The 20,433-nt window shown below is 47.5% G+C and overlaps 1 protein-coding gene across 1 annotated transcript; it reads left to right on the top strand.

Moving 5' to 3' along the window:
* Positions 1 to 115: 115 nt before the first annotated feature.
* Positions 116 to 7,487, top strand: LOC119198784 (cadherin-20-like). Its single transcript, XM_062559314.1, has 8 exons — positions 116 to 285; positions 1,269 to 1,456; positions 1,829 to 2,082; positions 4,681 to 4,817; positions 5,712 to 5,833; positions 5,932 to 6,049; positions 6,230 to 6,481; positions 6,857 to 7,487. The coding sequence occupies exons 1-8, from the start codon at positions 144 to 146 to the stop codon at positions 7,405 to 7,407; spliced, it is 1,764 nt and encodes a 587-aa protein (XP_062415298.1). The 5' UTR covers positions 116 to 143; the 3' UTR covers positions 7,408 to 7,487.
* The last annotated feature ends 12,946 nt before the right edge of the window (positions 7,488 to 20,433 follow it).

Raw genomic sequence — 20,433 nt, 5'->3', positions numbered from 1 at the left:
TCGGACACATGACCCTAATCCGTGTCACCAGCTCCCCCGCTTGCTGACCTTTACTTCACCTCATGTGTCCCCCCCTCCCCCTCCCCCCCCTCCCTCTCTGGCTGGCTGTCTCCTCAGGCGTGGTCCGTGTGTCCCTGGCAGACATGGACAGGGAGACCAGAGAGAACTACACCGTGGTCATCCAGGCCAAGGACATGGGCGGTCAGCTGGGGGGGCTCGCCGGCACCACCACCGTCAACATCAGGCTGAGCGACGTCAACGACAACCCGCCCACCTTTGACCAGAGTAAGACTTTGACCTAAAAAGCATACTTTGATTTCATTTGATGAAAGGGGCCAAAATGTGAAAAGCAGAGCTTTCAACATGGCGACGTCAGCGCCAACTATGGCCCCGTTTCTCCAGACCCACGCAGGTAGCGCTTCTGTCCAATGGAGAACCTTTAAAGGTGTAATGAAATATCAAAAGCTCCATCAAGACCTGTTTGATCCTCATGAGAATTCTCATGTACCAATGTGTTTATTTAGTTTATTATTATGCAGATAAAGTCCCAATTGTAAAGTAACTGCTCCATTTTACTTCAAAAGAGGCATCTGCACTGCTGTGACCCCGTGATGTCTGTTATACCCCCCCCCATTATTGAACCCCACAACACAAATCTCAAACCAAAGCCCCCTTTCCTCATTCCTCTGGAGCATCCAGCCCCCCCCCCCCCCCCCCCCCCTGCACCGCCATCCCCTCAGAGCCACCAGTCCCTGGCCATTAACCCCCCTGGCCTTCCCCCCCGTCCCCGTCCCCGTCCCTCCCCACGCTGTCTCTTTGATTATCCCCACTCGCGCTGCTCTCATTACCGTCCCCCCCCCCCCAAGGTCACGGCGGCTGTCTGGTCATCTCTTCCTGGCCGACGGGTGGCTTCGCTCCGAGACAAAGAAAACACCAGGCGCCCACTTCCATCACTGCCCCCCCTCCCCTCCCCTCCCCCCCCTCCTCCTCCTCCCTCCAATTAGTGCCATCACTTCCATGAAACTTTGATCGGCTGCGAGGCGCTTCGGGTGTTTTCCTCTTTGTTTCACTTTGGGCGCCATCGTCGCCCCTGAGATGGAATCTAAAGCCCGACCACCACCAGGCGCCGCACGCAACCCGGGTGCGAGGCCTCCGCGGTTGAGGGGGGGCCGAGGGAGAGCGGTGATGTAAGGGGGACGTGGCGCCCTCTGCAGGACGGAGGAGATAGCCTCACCCAGGTGTGTTCCTTCCCCCCCCCCCCCCTCCAGGGCTGTACCAGATGAGCATCCCGGAGGCGGCCCCCGTGGGCTCCGTGGTGGGACGCATCTGGGCCAAGGACCGGGACGTCGGGGTCAACGCCGAGATGGAGTACAGCATCATCGACGGGGACGGGAGGGACACGTTCGACATCAGCACCGACCCGACCAACCTCTTCGGCATCGTCACGGTGAAAAGGGTACGGAGACGAAGTGATAGAGATACGAAAGAATTTCATCCCCCAGAAAGCGAGTGTTAGTTCATTCATCTCGGGGGGGATGTTTAAGTAACATTTCTCTGGAGGAGAAGAAACAGCCTCGTTATTCAAAGGGCAAAAAGCCTCTTTGATCATGCAGAGAGAAAAGCAGTACATGACTATCTCCTTGGTGTCTTTGGTTTGATAAGGAAATAAAGTGTTTTAGCAGAACACCCTTTATCTACTCTGGATCTACTCTTGGCATGCTGCCCCCCCCCCCCCCTCTGCTGATCTGTAGATAGACATCATTCTAAAAAGCTAAAAGCAGGGGACAGGTTTCATCCAATTACTGCCTGTATTACACCCCCCCCACAGCCGCTCAACTTTGAGAGCAAGCCCAGTTACACTCTTAAAGTGGAGGGCGCCAACACCCACCTGGACCCGGCCTTCCAGCACCGCGTGCCCTTCAAGGACGTGACCATCGTGCACGTGAGCGTGGAGGACGTGGACGAGCCGCCGCTCTTCGACATGCCGGCGTACTACGTGGAGCTCTCCGAGGACGCCGAGGTCGGCACCGTGGTGACGGCGGTGACGGCGAGGGACCCCGACGCCGCCAACGACACCGTCAGGTGAGGAAGAGCAAAGGCCTCCGCGGGCCGGTACGTCACTCGGGAGCATTTTCCATCATTTGGTAATTTTTCCCAATGCATGCTGGGAGAGGCGTTAAAACGAGGCGAGTAAAAACCCATCGATTGTCATCAAAGCGTGATTTGTTCGTGCTGTTTGACGGACAGGGTATACCTCTTTGTGGCTGTAAGGCAGCCTGATAACCAGCAGGGGGCAGCATCACAACATGACTCCCCACAGGAGGCCTCAGCAGACTGAGAGTGTGTGTGTGTGTGTGTGTGTGTGTGTGTGTGTGTGTGTGTGTGTGTGTGTGTGTGTTTCCTGGACAGCTGATAAACATCACCACAGATCCAAAAGACCCCAGAGGCTTTCACTTCACTCGATTTTCGGAGAGCATGTTTTGTGCCGTAACAGTAGAGCTGTGCGTGGGGGTCAGTGTGTGGTGGTGGGTTACCGTGGGGGGGGGGTTACTGTCCAGCCTGCCCCTCTTATAAACTATTTACACCTAAAGCCATTAATCGCAAGAATCGACCACTGCAGCATCAAACGAGCGGTTCAACGTGTGCCGGGCTGACGCGGTGGCTCCTGTGTGTGTGTGTGTGTGTGTGTGTGTGTGTGCACATTTGCGTGTGTGCGTGCATGAGAAGGAGGCTGCATGACCTGGAAGCTCACTGCAAACTGCGCTGGATTTGAAACACTTTCATACAACGTGCTTTGGAAAGGTGTCAAGAGGACAGGCCTGTGCTGAGCAGGTGTTCCTTTCAAAACACGCCCACTGGATGTAATTAGAAGGTCTACGTTAAGAAGTATTGTGCCAGAAGATATCTCCTGTTCAGTCCTACCGCTCTGATAACCACTCAAATCCCCCAAATCCCTCTGATGCCCGAAGAGAGACGCAGCTGGATCCCCAAAGCTTTTCCTCAATAACAACAACAAAAGGACAAATGTAAAATATATATATTTAGCAGCACTTCAAGTAACAGTAGTGTGACTTTCACATAGTTGAACTCACCTTAAAGTCTAATTAATTATTCAAAATGTATTTTGATTCAAGGCTTTACGTCTGCAGACAACCATGATCCTTCATTGAAATAACAGCACTCTGTGTTCACTGAACCAGAAAAGAGACAAAACTCAAACAGCTAAACAAAGACAAAATACATAACTGGACGGGAATTAAAAACAGCCTCCAATAAAACACACACACACACACACACACCAACTGTTGTACTTACTTTTAAGATCTTCATTACAAGGCCTGAACATCTGAAGTCCTCCTCAATCTGTTCCAGTTTGACCAGTCCACTCGGCCTCTCTGGTCCCAGTATAACCAGTCCACTCGGCCTCTCTGGTCCCAGTATAACCAGTCCACTGTGCTTCTCTGGTCCCAGTATAACCAGTCCACTGTGCTTCTCTGGTCCCAGTGGAACCAGTCCAATCGGCCTCTCTGGTCCCAGTATAACCAGCCCACTCGGCCTCTCTGGTCCCAGTATAACCAGTCCACTGTGCTTCTCTGGTCCCAGTATAACCAGTCCACTCGTCCTCTCTGGTCCCAGTATAACCAGTCCACTCGTCCTCTCTGGTCCCAGTATAACCAGTCCACTGTGCTTCTCTGGTCCCAGTATAACTAGTCGACTCGGCCTCTCTGGTCCCAGTATATCCAGTCCACTCGTTCTCTCTGGTCCCAGTATAACCAGTCCACTCGTCCTCTCTGGTCCCAGTATAACCAGTCCACTGTGCTTCTCTGGTCCCAGTGGAACCAGTCCACTCGTCCTCTCTGGTCCCAGTAGAACCAGTCCACTCGTCCTCTCTGGTCCCAGTAGAACCAGTCCACTGTGCTTCTCTGGTCCCAGTATAACCAGTCCACTCGTCCTTTCTGGTCCCAGTAGAACCAGTCCACTGTGCTTCTCTGGTCCCAGTATAACCAGTCCACTGTGCTTCTCTGGTCCCAGTAGAACCAGTCCACTGTGCTTCTCTGGTCCCAGTAGAACCAGTCCACTGTGCTTCTCTGGTCCCAGTGTAGACCAGTCCACTCATCCCCTCTGGTACCAGTAAAACCAGTACACTCAGTCCCACTACAGTCACGTCAGGGATTAATGTAAGAAAGAGCTCACACACGCAACTGAAGATCCAAACTAGCTTTAGCATTTTAGCAATTATTCTGTTAGCATTTAGCATGTTAGCGACAGCTAACAAAAGGCACGAGGCACAGGGCAGCTTCGGCCAGACAAGGAGAGCACAGGGAAGAAGATCTGCTCTTAAACTGCAGGGCTGATGAGTGGAAGTGGGAACAGGTGCTGCAGACAGTCAGGTGGGAGGTCAGGTGACCAGGGAGAGGAAGTCCGGGGGACACCTAGTGGAGGTTAAGAGGAGAAACCTTCGTTTTTGGCCCCCTTCATTTGTTTTTTTTTCGTGATGTTTACTGAGGGAATAGACCTCTATGAGAATAGTATAGACTGTGTGTGTGTGTGTGTGTGTGTGAGTGTGTGTGTTTGTGTGTGTGTGTGCGTAATCCCCCCCCCCCCCTTCTTTAAATAGGGTTACAAACAAAACCCACTTCCTCAGACGCTTCACACTGTGTTTTTTTCTGACGTGGGCAGGTACTCCATCGAGAAGTCCAGCGACCCCGACAAGTTCTTCTACCTGGAGATCACCTCCGGGTCGCTGATGACGGTGCGCTCGCTGGACCGAGAGCGGGTCGGCTGGCACAACATCACCATCCTCGCCATGGAGATGAGTGAGTCACACGCAGGCTGCTGCACATCATCACCTGGAAAGCTCAGAATAAACCTACGTGTCCACCAGCACGGGTTACGTAACGTGGGGGGGGGGGGGAGACCCCCCGCAGATCTGCACCCAGCTGGTGGTTCCAAAGGTCACCTTTGTTTGTCTCTCTGTCCCTTTATGTTTGGCAGACACGAGCTAATTGAATTAAGTGATTAAATAACATCACTGAATCACTAGCTTTTTTTCTATTGTTCTATTAAAACAAAGAAAGACTTCAAACCCTAATCTCATAATTACAGAAAGAATTGTGAACACACTGGTAATCATGAAATACATATTATGTAAAGCCAAATTGTGATTGTATAGGAAATCCTATTGAGATTTAATTAATAATTCTACAAAGAAAATAGCTGTATTAAGTAATGAATGTATTTTATAATGAGGAAAAAGGCCTTGCATTACGATGTAAACTATGTAAAGTATGATGAGGATTAAGTCATAATTGAATGAAACCATTTAAAACTCTCATCTTTCATCCTGCTGGGAGCTCGTTGACAACAAAAGCGACTCGGGTCCATATTCACATTTTAATTAAGCTGCTCCTTACTGTACTTTTAACTCAAATTGAATTTCACATTGTTGATCCCGCTTCCCTCTGCTTCTCTCTGACACACACACACACTCACACTCACACACACACACACTCACACTCACACTCACACTCACACACACGCGATTGATTGCGTCTTACACAGCTGGTTAAGAGATGCCGATTCCTAATGGAGAATAATAGAATATTTGTCGGAGGGGGAAAGATCAAAAGAGCCCCGAACCGAGATCTGACCAATGTGCGTGTGCGTGTGTGTGCGTGTGTGTGTGTGTGTGTGCATGTGTGTGTCCTCAGATAACCCCACGCAGATCTCCAGCGCCTCGGTGGCCGTGAGGGTCCTCGACGTGAACGACAACCCTCCCTCCCTGACGCACTACCTGGAGGCCTACGTGTGCGAGAGCGCCAAAGCGGGACAGGTGAGACGGGGACGCCGTGATGCCCCCCCCCCCCCGCCCCCTAATATTTACATGTGATAATACAGGAGCTCTGGTAACGCCTGCCGTTCCCCCCCCAGCTGATCCAGACGGTGACGGCCGTGGACCCAGACCAGCCGCTGGGTGGACAACACTTCAACTACCGCCTGGCTCCAGAGGCCGCCAACAACCCCAACTTCACCCTGAGGGACAACCAAGGTAGGCCAGGGGGGGTCGAGTCACGGGTTTGATGGCTTCAGAGCGGCCTGGATCAGAGAAGACTGGGACCATTGACTTGGATCTGACCTTTTGACCTTTTGGGCTCGGACTTGGACCCCATGAAAGTCTTGGTTGACACTCAGCACCTGTAAACACCCCCCCCCCCCGTCTCGCCTACAGACAACACGGCGTGGATCCTGACGCGGCGAGGGGGCTGGTCCCAGCAGGATCAGACCGTGTTCTACCTGCCCGTGGTCATCTCGGACGGCGAGCAGCCGGTGCAGACGAGCACCAGCACGCTGACCGTGCGCGTGTGCAGCTGCGACCGCGAGGGCAACGTCATGTCGTGCAACGCCGAGGCGCACAGCCTGCCCGCCAGCCTCAGCCGGGGGGCGCTCATCGCCATCCTGGCCTGCATCTTCGTGCTGCTCGGTGAGTCACATGGTGTCAACAAAGAGCTCCTCCTGCAGGTTCTACTCGTGGAATCATGGGAAGATCATTAGAGATCTGCTTCATGTGTTCAAACTAGGACACGGATTCTTCATTTATTTACATGAAACATTCCACTTCTTTCATGTATTAAACTGCTTAAAGGGACACCCCCCCCCCCCCCCCCGAAGTGAGTAGGACAACTCCTCGTTCCCTTATCGAGATGAAAAAGTGAAAATTCCCCGATCGTTGGACAAATCATTCATTTATCATCATCATAGGAACCTTTTAAATATGCAAATTAGGCATAAATGTGTGTATAAATGTTTTCTTCATCTCTTCCTGACCCCCCCCCCCCCCCCCCCCCCGGCCCCCCAGTGATGATCCTGCTCATGCTCTCCCTGCGGACCCACCGCAAGAAGCCCTTCCTGTGCGACGAGGAGGAGAACGTGCACGAGAACATCGTGCGCTACGACGACGAGGGCGGCGGCGAGGAGGACACCGAGGCCTTCGACATCGGCGCCATGTGGAACCCGCGCGAGGCGCACCACCGACCCCCCCCCCGCCAGCCCCCCCACCCGGGGGGCAAGGCGAGGCAGGACATGCTGCCGGAGATCGAGAGCCTGTCGCGCTACGTCCCGCAGGCGTGCGTGGCGGGCGGCGGCGTCGGCGAGGACAGCAACGTGCACGGCTACGTGCTGGCGAAGCTCCTGGACGCCGACTCCGACACGTGCGCCCCCCCCTACGACTCCCTGCAGACCTACGCCTACGAGGGGGAGGGCTCGGTGGCCGAGTCGCTCAGCTCGCTGCAGTCGGGGGCGTCCAACGCCGACCACGAGTACGACTACCTCAGCGAGTGGGGGCCTCGCTTCAAAAGGCTGGCGGAGATGTACGGCGCGCTGGAGACCAACGCCGCCCCCGTGTGGTAGAACGCCGCGCCCCCCCCCCACACTCTTTTCTGAAATCGGAGATGAATCACTCAAAACAAAAGAGACGGACAAAAAAAGAACACATCGAAAACACACGACAAAGACGGGGGGGGGGGGACTTCAAGGCCCGAGAGGCCCCCAGCAGCAGCAGCAGTGTGACCCCCCCCCCAGAGACTGAGCCGTGGGCGGGGCCTCTTTGCTGGAAAGTGGATCTGTGGCTTGTTGTGGCAGGTCCTAATTTATGCTGTATTTATATCTATTTTTTGCTAACTTATTTGGGCGCTTGGAACCAACTCTGGACCTGCCCTGCGGCTGCGTGAGAAGGTCTTTGAGGAGCACGTCTGTGTCATGTCATGTGACGTACATGATGGAGGAGCTCCGGTTCCTGCAGGTGGATTTGTTTATCGTGTTGTTGTTGTTTTTGTATCATGTTTGTATCGTAACTGTTTTTATCCACACAAAAAAAATAAAAAAAGTGTTTCAATCACGGGGGGAGCCATTGAGTGGGGGGGGCGGGGGGGGGGCGTCGTCACTCGAGGCCCCCCTGGACGAGCGCAGGACCGAGCCGCCTTTTCATTTCGGATCCAGCGCCGATCGGCCCGGCCTCCGACCCGGTCGGATAATCTGCATCAAAAGTGCCAAATGTTTATAACAACACGGAGAAAAGACCTTTTCGAATGAAGAAAACAAAAAAGACAAAGAGACCTAAAGAGAAAAAGGATTTTACAAACTGGGATGTAAGCGAAGGTACATTTTGATAATTGGACTGGGTGAAGTTTACTTGAAATCTATGTGTCAGTCATGCTGCAGTAAGTGGTGTGTGAATGTAGATTTGTTTTTGTATTCTTGGTAATAAAAATGGAAAAAATAAGGCAGCCTTTCTTCTGTAATTAAATTACCTCGAGACCACCGATGCTCTGTGAACATCTGGGTGGAATTTTGCAGATGAACTGCTTCTTTGGGTGGCGCGGAGCAAAAAAAGCAGGTCCTTCAAAAGATGAAGCAGCTTTTTAAAAATGCAATCATACGCCGAAATCGTCCTCCAAAGTGTTATTGCAGTTGAATCACTTTTCATTACAGTTTCCTCCCTCAAATTAGCTTGACTTATTTTGTTTTGCAGTGATACTGCTTAGCATTGATTAAAAGCCCCCCCCCCCCCCCCGCCATACACACATACCTGAGCCTCCGGAGCTTTAATTTAATTGCTTTCACTGTAACATTTATGGATTTGCCCGAATGGGATTCAAAAAATGTGAAGCTACTTAATTGCTTTTGTCAATCAAAGTGATCGCTTTGAAGGACGCAGGGTAGGACGCAGGAAAGGAGAGATGGGAGGAAGGTTGGGGCAGGAGTCCCAGGGAGCGTCAACCCCGCGCGAGGTTCTACCTCAAGCTGAGTTTCCTTCAGACAAACGAGGAGGCCCTGGTCTACCAGCTGGGTGGCATTCAACAGTGAAATTGCACAGAAGATGAGTCGGTGACGTCCCCCGGAGTTACATCTTCTCTTTCCCCGTCCTCTGCATACTGAGCACAGCCCTTCGATTACACTTCTGGGGCCTCGGCTCTAATCCGTCTCTCTTTATTTTCACATTCAACGGCCCGCGGAGGCTTTTTACGAGTCCTTCACATGCAACGGATAGAAGTTTTGGAGAAAACTCTCCCCCAAATCTGCCCCCTGCTCAGGCAGCGCGTAATTGGACGCCGAAACTTCCTGTTACGCTATTTAACTTTTGCCCAATTTAGCAGAAATATACAAACACAAACATACAAAGTAGACAAATGAATGTTTCCTTTGCACGAGGATGTTATGGAAGAAAAAGTCTTACTCGGGCAGAGAGAAAATCCTTCAAATAAACCGTTTCTGCTTTTTTCTCCTCACAGTTTTGGAGTCTGTTGTCTCACCTCCACCTGCCTACTTTAGACCCGTCTTTGGATTGAATTATCTGATTCACATTTCTTGTATTTGTGCGACAAAACCTACAAAATCCAAAAAAACGGCTTTTGCGTGATAATGAAACTTTCTATTTCTATAGAAAGGTCTACTGCTCGCTGTGACCTCATCACCATCCCTCATCCAGCTGGCGTCCTGCTGCCACCCTTTACCCCGTTGAACTGAATCCTCACAGCCCCCCCCCCCCCCCCCCTCGCGCGCACAGACCCCCTGCTGCCCGTTTCGTCACCACGTTGCCAGCCTCCCCCCCCCCCCCCCCGCCCCCCCCGGGGCAATTTGTCTTAAGCTCCGCTGCTCTCTTCAAACAGACGAACGGCGCCCAAAAACGCTGGGCGGATAATAAGAAGCCTTCCAGCTCTAATCCTGCCTCCAGCTGAACCGGAGCGGACCCAGTGAATCATCCCCCCCGGATGCCAAGTGGAAGGAAAACACACTCTGCTCTGCTGGAGATTGAGGGGCGGAAGGACAGGAGGCGAGAAACGCGTGCACAGAACCACTGCCGGGCTTCCTCCCTCTGATCCGACTCCGCTTACTTCAGTTTCCACCTCCTCGAGCTGCAGGAGAACATCAGCTTATCGGAGAGGCCATGAGCGCCACATCATGTTAGCTGCTGCCGCTAACGCTTGGCGTTGTGATTTCGTCGCCCTGTGAAGCGCAACGAGCGACGCGGCGAGAAGAGGCTTCTTTAAGGGAAGCGGACGACGTGAAGCTGAGGACGAGCTCGTCATGCAATACAGATAAAAAATGGCGGCTGGTCTTAAGTTTGGTTTTGTCGCTCAACTGGTGCGCTGCGTTAAAAGAAAATGGAGGAGAGGCGCATTCGTGTTTTTGTTCTTGTTTGTCGGAATCACTGATGTGCAACGAGACGTCGACGGCGTTAACAACCAAACCGATCTAAACTTCTGACCAAACCTTCCATGTGTGAGACATCAAACCTTTATCGAAACAAACTCTTTGCATAACAGCAATGCGTGTCAATTTGCATCTTCTTCATGCCAACAGTCAAATGTGAAAATATTAGGTCATAGAAAAAAAGGCAAAAAGTTTAAGTCAATTTTTTTTTTGAAAAAGAGTAAAAAAATATGTCAAAAAACGTTTGGACAAAAAAGTCAAGAAAAATTATCTAAAATCTGGTTTAAAGAAAAAAGTTAAAAGAAATGTGAAAATATGTTGAGTCGACAAAAATATTAGGTAAAAACATCTTTTGACAAAAAGGAAGTCAAAATATGTTAGGTCATGGAAAAAATGCAAAAAAGTCACAATAACAAACATGGAAAAAATGCAAAAAAGTCACAATAACAAACATGGAAAAGAATATGGAAAAAAAGTCAAAATAATATTATGTTAAAAAATGTAATGACAAAAAAGAAAAAATATGTCAACAAATGTTTTGAAAATATGTAAGGTCAAAAACATTTCGGGAAAAAAAGTCTAAATATTTCAAAAGAATTTTGACAAAAAAGTGAAAAATTATGAAAAATATTTATCTCAAAAATGTTTTGACAATAAAAGTAAAAATATTAGGTCATGGAAAAAATGCAAAAAAGTCACAATAACAAACATGGAAAAGAATATGGAAAAAAAGTCGAAATAATATTAGGTCAAAACATTACATTTCAAAAAAGTAATAAATATGTCAACAAATGTTTTGAGAAAAGAGTTAATTAAAAAGTAATTTTAAAAAGTCAAAATATGTTGTCAACAAATATGGAAACCAATTTAAAAATATGAAGTCAAAATATGTAAGGTCAAAAACATTTCGGGAAAAAAAATTCTAAATATTTCAAAAGAATTTTGTGTTAACAATTGTTAAAAATATTTGTCAAAAAATGTTTAAGGAAAATAAAGTCAAAATATTGTCAAACACTTTCATGGGAAAAACGTAAGAAAATTAAAAAATATCAAAAGCCCCTATGAAATAGTCAAAATTTGAAATGTTTTGACAATAAGTCCAAATATGTGATGTCGACATAATGTGTTCCCGCCCCTTCTTCCGACAGTCAAGGGCTTTATTCAAGGTCTGCAAACTTGAAGCTGCCGTCACCGGGCGTAGAGGTAGAATCTGGGCCTAGTCACAGCGTGACAAAGCAAGTTTCCCAGGATGAGGCACGTGTGTTTGGAGTGAAGTACGACCTTCTTTAATCCATCGCCCCCCCTCGGTGCATTCATTAAGGCCTGGAGGCATCAACAGATCGATGCCAGAAAAACTCACAAATATCATCCTGACTGAATCACCCACATTAATTAAAGTCTTTTCCTCTAACTGTCATTCCTCCATTTATAGATGTGGTGGTATTGTGGAAAAACTAAATACCAGATCTTCCTTGTTTTCGATCAATATTCATAATTGACCCCCTCATACATACACATCAAATCTTGATATTGTGTGTGGGCGTGTGTTTATGTTTGTGCATAATTTGCTTGTCTGCCTTTATGATTGTGAGCATAAAAAAAATGCACCGCTTGCAGAAATAGGCTCGCGGGCCATGTGATGATGGCACAATAAAAAGGTTTTCTCCAGTCAATACCCCAGTAGAGGGCAATAAGTTGCACCGTGGACATGCATCACTGTCTGAATCAATAAGTGGGGTGAATAAATTAAAGCCCTCGACGGGACGGCTTGAGGAAAGACATCTGCATGTGTGGAGAGCCGCCTCTTTGAGGCCGGAGGAACCGAAGTACCACGAGCACATTCCTCACGTAGAAATATGCAAATGGAAGCATCGGCAACCTGCAGCGAAAGGTCGCCTCCCCCGGCGGGGTCGATCCTCGGCCTGCTTCACGGCCACTTGGCGGGGAAATAATCCGCGGCACTAATCTAATTGAGGAACCACCTAATTGAGCGTGAAGTGTTTTTCCGGTATTTAAAGGCCCTCTTGGGGCGAGTGAGGTCCAACGTGGCGAGTACCCGAGAGGAGAGGAGGAGCAGATCGGATGTGGGACCTTTATTAGCCTGATGATGAGAGGATGAAAACGAACCAGGTTCCATTTGCACTTCAAAACGAACAATCGCTGAGTAGGTGTCGTGTCTTGGTCCTACTTCACGGTAAGAGGGCCACGTTAAACGATGCATGAGAAGGCCCAGCAGTGGAGGAGCTGAAGTGGCGTGTTACACGGGGAGCCTCATGAAAAGCACATCTCGTCCTCGTCGAGTCTTCGTCACACCGGGAACCCCACCAGCAGCGTCGAGGGAGAACCCAAAAAGGGTAATTAAAATTTCTCTCCACCGCCGTGCCTTCCATCCTCGACACCCCCTTCCCGGAAAAGAGAAGAAGGCAAGGAACGAACCCATTTCTCTCAAATCAGAGCCGTGGAGTCGAGAAACCAGAAGAGTCCCATGCAGTCCCCGAAGCGTGATTGCAGCATTTGGATGGGAACGTTGTAAAGCTTCAGAGAGGGATTTCCAGCAGGAAGTGAGGTGACTCTTCTGGTCCACGAGAGGAAGGAAGTCCGGGTTCGAGCGGCAATAAAGCGGACAAAGGGCCGGACGGCTCGACGAGGCGTACCATCTGTTCCCTGTGCGTGCAACTTGTCCAACCCCCCCCCCTTTGGTTTTATAACCACAACGTCAACAGACTCAAAGGCACGTGTCCAAAAATGTCCAAATACTTCCAGAGCTCCATGTTTCCAAGGATCGATCACACACAATCATTACCTGCCTCAGAGGGACAATCACACAGGGGACACAATGGGTTTTTCCTCCTATTCTACGGCCGAGTGAGGTTCATTGTTCCTTCGGCTGTCATATTTCGATGGAGGTCCTGGAAGCAGGAAGGGAAGCTCAAAGCAGGGTGGTTTTCTCCTGAATGAGCTTCAGGCGGATTTGACTGTTGACTGAAACACGATGGCGTCGACGTTAAATTCAGCAGAGATTGAATGAACAACAAGCAGCAGCAAAAGCGCCACCAAGAATAAAACACGCAAAGCGCTCCTCCAAACAGGCCACGCCCCCCAATTATGCCTGAGCCCAAGCATTCATTTAAAACCATAAGGAAGATCGTACGCTTTTTTTACGGTTTTGGCGCCTCAGAAAACATACTGTTGTCAGATTAAGAGAGTTGACAAAAAAAGGATTTCTGTAGTGGTGCTTTCCATCATCCACATCTACAATCTGTCTCCTCCCAAATGAGAACGTCGCTCTTCATCCTCTGCACCTTCTGTGAGACAAGGTTCCAGGCCAGAATACCCCATCTTTGTGAACTGTGTCCTTAAAATCCTTTCATACATTTAAGCTTTTTTTTGGCTGCCCGACATTTCGTAGGACTCTTCTTCCGAGCAAAAAAAAAAAGAAAGAAAATTATATTGCTTTTACTCACTCCGTTGCACACCGTCACCCAACCCTGGCTCCTACAAATAGGAGCCACGGTCTCCTTTTTTTTATTCCCTCATCTGCTGCCAGACTTAAACAGATGAAGGTCTCACCGAGTTATCGCCACGGACCGATGGCACATCCTCGACAGCGCTCGCACAAATACGCTGATACCACAAAGCGGCTCCCTTGACAACCCCCCCCCCCCCCCCGTTTAATACTCTGGCTCCCTGAGTTGAATGAAAAATGCAGATGCTCAGTCGGGTTAAGTCCCACAATTTATCAGATCAGGGGGAATCGCTACGTTGGGGGGGTGAAGTTGCACTCGAGAAAGTAGCTGTTAAAAAGTGTGCCGGAACGTCAGAAGCTCCAATTAAAGCTGCAACAGTCACACGAGAAGGCTGCAGGAGGCTTTACTGCATCTGTAGCCGTCTTTGAAGGTGTGGGAACAGTTTAGGTGAAGAGTCACTGTCTCTGTGCACAAGAACATCTAATTACTCCCATCCGGAAAACTAACAGCAGCCGTGAGGAAACAGAGGCAGTGACAGCGAAGCAGTTGAAGCTGCATTCTCTGTAGTGACCAGCAGGGGGCGACTCCTCTGGTCGGACTCCCCTATCGGAAAATGACTCTACTTCTCAAATTATAAGCATTGTAAACATACGTTTACGGTCTCAGTCTCTCGTTTCAAGTCTTCCTAAATACAGCATGATGTTCATTTAGTGAATGATGCTCCAAACAGACCATAAAGCAGGGGATGCTTTAGGGCGGGGCTTAATGCTGATTGACTTGCTTGGTTGGTTTCTTGGTTGCAAAAGAAATCCAAAATGTTCACGGTGACTACATCCACTTACTCACAGTGACTTATTTTCCAGTGGTCGAACAGGACATTTTAATCCGAGCTTTTTCCACTACAGGTCATTGAATATTCATGTGGGTCAGTGATTAATACACAGAACTTTTATTCAAATAAAGCAACTGTAAGCAATCAAGTAATAAGCATGGAAAAAAAACAATACATCTTGTATCCATGATTCAAATCCACGCTTGATGATCGCTGCGCTTGAAATAAAATCCTTGTGTGTGGGGGGGCTTGGTTGAGAGGACGGAGATGGCTGGTTGGTGACTGCGATGCCATAGAGGTGTTTCACAGTGAGCTTCAATTGGTTAATTACCCCGACCTACACTATATCAATGAGTATCTGAGAGAGCCTGCTATCCGCAGAGATCACTGGGCCATGGATTAATGGACTGAATAAAGCTGGAGGAATGAGCTTCCTTTTGGTGTTTATCTGCCACTGGACTTTTACTCTGAAGCGATTCGGCGTTAACATAAACGTCCACTGGCAGATAAACAGTCTGAAGATCCATGAGAGGCCAAATAAAGATGCCGCAGTCCTTGTTGTTCACATTCAGAGCGTCTTTCTTTGATAGTTCAGCGTCTGTTTGCGTCGTTTCCACCGAACACAAACAGGAAACAGGAACTTCACGGCATTTTCTTCTTATTTTATACAAACACAACGAGAGGGAAGGACGAGCCTCCTTTTCTCCACCAAGCTGCTACAGAAATAAAGAGGAGCAAAAAATAGAAAGGAGATTAATCACAGAGGAGAGGAAGGAGATTCTATTAGATCCCCACAAAATGAAAAGGTTTCATTAAATGACCGGAGCAACTTTCGCTTTAGGATCTTTTATCTGAGAAGGTTTCATTTGACAAAAAGGTAAAAAGGTTTTTCTTTTTACTTTAAACAAGCAGCTTGTGCTTTATGCCAAAATGATGAGCCGGGTTTGTGACTCCTTCTACAAACAGCTTCTGTGATCAGTGGGGACCCGCAGAGGAAATGGGACGGAAGCAGATATCTAGTCTGATTTATTACAGTGAGACATCCCATAATTATCAGTTCAAAGAATAACTGGATCGTTTTTCTCACTTTCACCTTCATTCTTTTATAGAATAACACAAACACTGTTTCTTTAATGAGCTGTACAAATGGCTTGTTTTAGACATTGGCCTCATTATTATTAGGGCCTGAGCCGACTGCAAGTCGGGCGAAAGCCCTATTGAAATTGCAAGAATTTTTAGGGCCTGAGCCGACTGAAAGTCGGGCGAAAGCCCTATTGAAATTGCAAGAATTATTATTAGGGCCTGAGCCGACTGAAAGTCGGGCGAAAGCCCTATTGAAATTGCAAGAATTCATTAGGGCCTGAGCCGACTGAAAGTCGGGCGAAAGCCCTATTGAAATTGCAAGAATTATTATTAGGGCCTGAGCCGACTGAAAGTCGGGCGAAAGCCCTATTGAAATTGCAAGAATTATTATTATTATTATTATTTCGCCACTTCGAACGCACTTTCGGGGACTTCATCATGTTCAAAAACTCTTGAATTTTTGCACGCGCATCAGAAGTGCGCAAAATTGACGTATGATTTGGGTCCCGCAATTAGAGGAGAAGAAAAAGAACTCTCTAGCGCCCCCCAAAGTGGCCGCAATGTTAATTATTTTTTTTACTTTCACCGATCGACTTGGAACCTTTTCACACAGGTTCTCTTGGATGTGCTGTACACAAAAAAAATTATGGTATGCAAATGCGCCTACCGTTTTATGGCCGCCATTTTGAATTTTGTGAAAAACACGTTTTTGCGAACTCCTCCCAGACGCTTGGTCCGATTCTTACGAAATCTTCGGCAAAATGATCGTTGGCTCGATGCGATCAAAAGTTATTGAAAGAATGTTGATATCTCATTTTTCAATAAAGTTATGGAGCAATGAAGTTTGTAGGTTTGTGTCCTGAAAGTTCAAAGGCCTATAACTTTTTTTTTTTCTAACCGTCATTTTCACCAAATTTTGAGGACATGTTCACAATGAGTCCTAGAACATCCCCAAATTTTCCCAGAATATTTGAACATTAGGGGGCGCTGTGGTGATTCTGTGTATTTTTGGCCATTTCCTTCAATTTTTGCATTTACAAACGAACGAACTCCTCCGAGAGTTTAAATCCGATCCATTTCAAAATTTGGCAACTGGTTCCTGACACCCTTGGGGTCAAAAGTTATTAAAATCAAGAGTTTTCATAAAACTACCTGGGCGTGAGCGTGCGTGCAGTTTGGACAATTTTGGAAGATTTTTTTCCAGAACGGAAAATGGTATAACTCCAAGGAACATTGATATTTCTGGCTATAAATGTATATTCATGATGCTTGTGTAGGCCTTTAAGTAATGCCATGCAGTGATTTTCGAAAAAGTATAGCGCCACCTATTGGCTTAGGTCAATGCAAAGTTTCTACATTTACATGTCCATTTCCTAGCCCTTTAATCCCATCAACTTCAAATCTGGGAATATAAGACGTAAGACTGTGACGATGGCTCACAGTGAGAATTGGGAGTTTTGGACCAACTTTGTGGCTGTGACGTCGCCATATTCGCATGAAAGTTCAAGCACATCTTCTGAGCCTCGGCACACTCCAAAACTCTTGAAAACCTCTGTGAGTATCCTACGTGATGACCTTTACAGACCTGATGTGCAGTTTTGGATCAAAAGTGAAAAATTGCCTCCATTGCGCCCCCTGGAAGATTTTGACGACGCCCCGCCCGCACCCTGTTTGACTGACAAGTCCGCTGATTTTTTACCAAATGTATTAAAGGGAGACTTAAAAAAGTCTCTGAGGAATTTTCTCTAAAACAAACAGGAAGGCAGTTATAATTTTTATAGTGTGAATATTACCTGTATTTTTGGCGGAGAGTGACCAATCCTATTTCAATGACTTTTCGAATTCTAAAATCCATCTGGAAGAATAGCTCAGTGAGTAAGGTGTTGGCCCCCCGACGCTATGGTCGTGGGATCGACTCCCGGCGAAATTATTTTTTTTTCTTCTTTTTTTAAACGTGTGTCCGGCTGATCTAACGGACAAAATGATTCAGTTTACTCTCCTTGCTGAGGTTATGGACTTTGTACACTTAAGAGCAGGTATGTCAAACTCGTTTCAGTTTAAGGCCAGAAACTGCTCCGTGGCCGCGCATACAGCTGACAGAAGAAGGTAAGGCTGATGCAGGACAGCTGGCTCACGGCGCAGCCGTTTGGCAGCGTGTCGCGGGTTTGACATATCTAACCTAGACAAATAACACGGACAGTTCAATATATTTACATCTGGATTTAAATACACGTATTCTGCAACATACGGGTGGAGATGCAAACACGTTTGGTGATGTAAATAGATGTTACGGGGAAATTTTAAGTTAAAGAACTTCATCACCCAGAATTCCCTATTCTTGGTTGACGGACATGCGCAGACTACGTGCGCACAGCCGCGCACGTAGTCTGCGCATGTTCCGGTTTTGTGTTGAACAGGCAAAGTATCACCGCTCCGTATTTTAAACTGCTAACTACACACCTATACTTCAGGAACTATTACTACTATGTGGATGTAAGCAAAGTGTTCTCATTCCCTCTTGGATGTGTGCAGCCAGTGAGGTACGTTTTGTTTAAGGGCTTGTTATATCTGCTCGACGGCACGGACAGCTAACTGGGATAGCGAGTGGAGCTAGCGGCTGCCGGATGGAGCAGCCAGTCAGCCAGCTTGCTAACTACACACCGGTGCTTACGTCCACATGTACTCAACGAAGTGGAAACGCCTTTGACGGTGAGTGATTACGTTTTCCTTGTGCGTTCTCCAGTCTCACCCAGCATACGTCTTTTAGCTAAGCTAACTACGGTAGCTTTACAGCGTCAAAAGACACCTCTTCACGCTATTAACGCCACTTTGTTTACGTTTCCGTGTGCCCTAAATAACTTGGCCCGATTGAATCACTTTATTTACACACTGAGTAGAACCGTGCTCGCAGCAGCTAACTAACTACTTTGTTGTTTAAAAGCGTCAGCTAAATGACACGTAATGTAATGTGCGTCTTCAATGCTTTTCAATATGTTATATATTCATTTCCTTCACAATGAGCATGAATCTAACATTAAATGATATGATTCATATGCCCCTCATTCCAATGAAATAATATACACACGTCAAGCTCATTATGGAGTTGAAACAACAAATTACTAAACTGTAAACAGTTAATATAAGAGAAAAAAATATTGTAATCAAGATAAATGTTTTTCAAAATGTGTGATTAACTAGTTAATTGTCTATAATCTGTTGACAGCCCTAATCGTATTCTGATAATACACCAAATACTACTGTAACTCTCTGCTGGCAGGTCTCCCTGCTGCCGCCATTCGACCACTGCAGCTCATCCAGAATGCAGCAGCTCGACTGGTCTTCAACCTTCCAAAATACTCCCACACCACTTCTCCGCTCTCTTCTTTGGATACGAGTGGCTGCCCGCATGCAGTTCAAAGCATTGGTACTGACGGACCACGCTGTGAATGGATCGGGAGCAGTCTACATCCGGGACATGGTGAAACCCTGCATCCCAACCCACGCACTCCGATCTGCATCTGGCAAGCTGCTTGTTCCTCCCTCACTGAGAGAAAAGCACTCGACGAGATGGCGACTCTTTGCTGTCCTGCTCCCAGATGGTGGAATGAGCTCTCTGATGACATCAGGACCGCAGAGAGCCTCTACATCTTCCGTCGAAAACTCAAGACACACCTTTTTAGACTCTACCTTGACTAAAACACTAGCAAACCGTAGCACTAACAAATGGTAGCACTTAAATTGTACTTATAATGCCACTTATCTTTAACATGTTTTGGGCGGTGATTTATTCAGTCATGTTTAGTCATATTTTGTTTTTTTTACTTGTCAATATGGTTTGGTACATGCCGAGTTAATCAATACACATTCTAAAGTGCAACGTCCATATGTGAATAAGAGTTGTATACGTTTATCATAGTCAACATGGTGTGGAAATATCCCTTATGTAGTTGGTCAATAGGAACTATAGTAGGCAGAAATAACAGCTAAGGTAATTACAGGTGGATATTTCTGGGAATTAACCTTGATTGAGACTGCATCTATGATATCTAAGATATACAGGACAAGAAAAATGCACTGGATGTGTATATGTGTTGAATCAATTATACAGACGCAAACTGGAGAACGAGACAAGTGTTGCTGTGATACTTATTGTGGTCATCGTGCCCGAGACCCGTAACAATTACTCCGCAGGTCTTTTGCAGCGGGGCAACAGCCCGGCGTCGGTGGATTCCGTTCGCGAGGCCGCAGATTCAGGTTTGAATGGAAGCCCCGAGAGTGATTTGTTTAGTCTCTTTAGTCTTTTTTGACCCGCGAGCCCGGCCGACCGCCGCCCCACCCCGACGTGCGAGAATAGGCGAAGGCCCGTTCATCGCTGCTTGCAGCTTTAATTAGGGCCTGAGCCGACTGCAAGTCGGGCGAAAGCCCTATTGAAATTGCAAGAATTTTTCTTTTTCTTTTTCTTATTATTTCGCCACTTCGAACGCACTTTTGGGGACTTTATCATGTTCAAAAACTCTTGAATTTTTGCACGCGCATCAGAAGTGCGCAAAATTGACGTATGATTCGGGTCCCGCAATTAGAGGAGAGAAAAAAGAACTCTCTAGCGCCCCCCAAAGTGGCCGCAATGTTAATTTTTTTTTTTACTTTTACCGATCGACTTGGAACCTTTTCACACAGGTTCTCTTGGATGTGCTGTACACAAAAAAAATTATGGTATGCAAATGCGCCTACCGTTTTATGGCCGCCATTTTGAATTTTGTGAAAAACACGTTTTTGCGAACTCCTCCCAGACGCTTGGTCCGATTCTTACGAAATCTTCGGCAAAATGATCGTTGGCTCGAT

This window comes from Pungitius pungitius, chromosome 19 (genome assembly GCF_949316345.1).
Source record: "Pungitius pungitius chromosome 19, fPunPun2.1, whole genome shotgun sequence".
Lineage (NCBI taxonomy): Eukaryota > Metazoa > Chordata > Actinopteri > Perciformes > Gasterosteidae > Pungitius > Pungitius pungitius.
The sequence above is the reverse complement of the archived record's forward strand: the minus strand, read 5'-3'. Positions and strand labels throughout refer to the sequence as shown.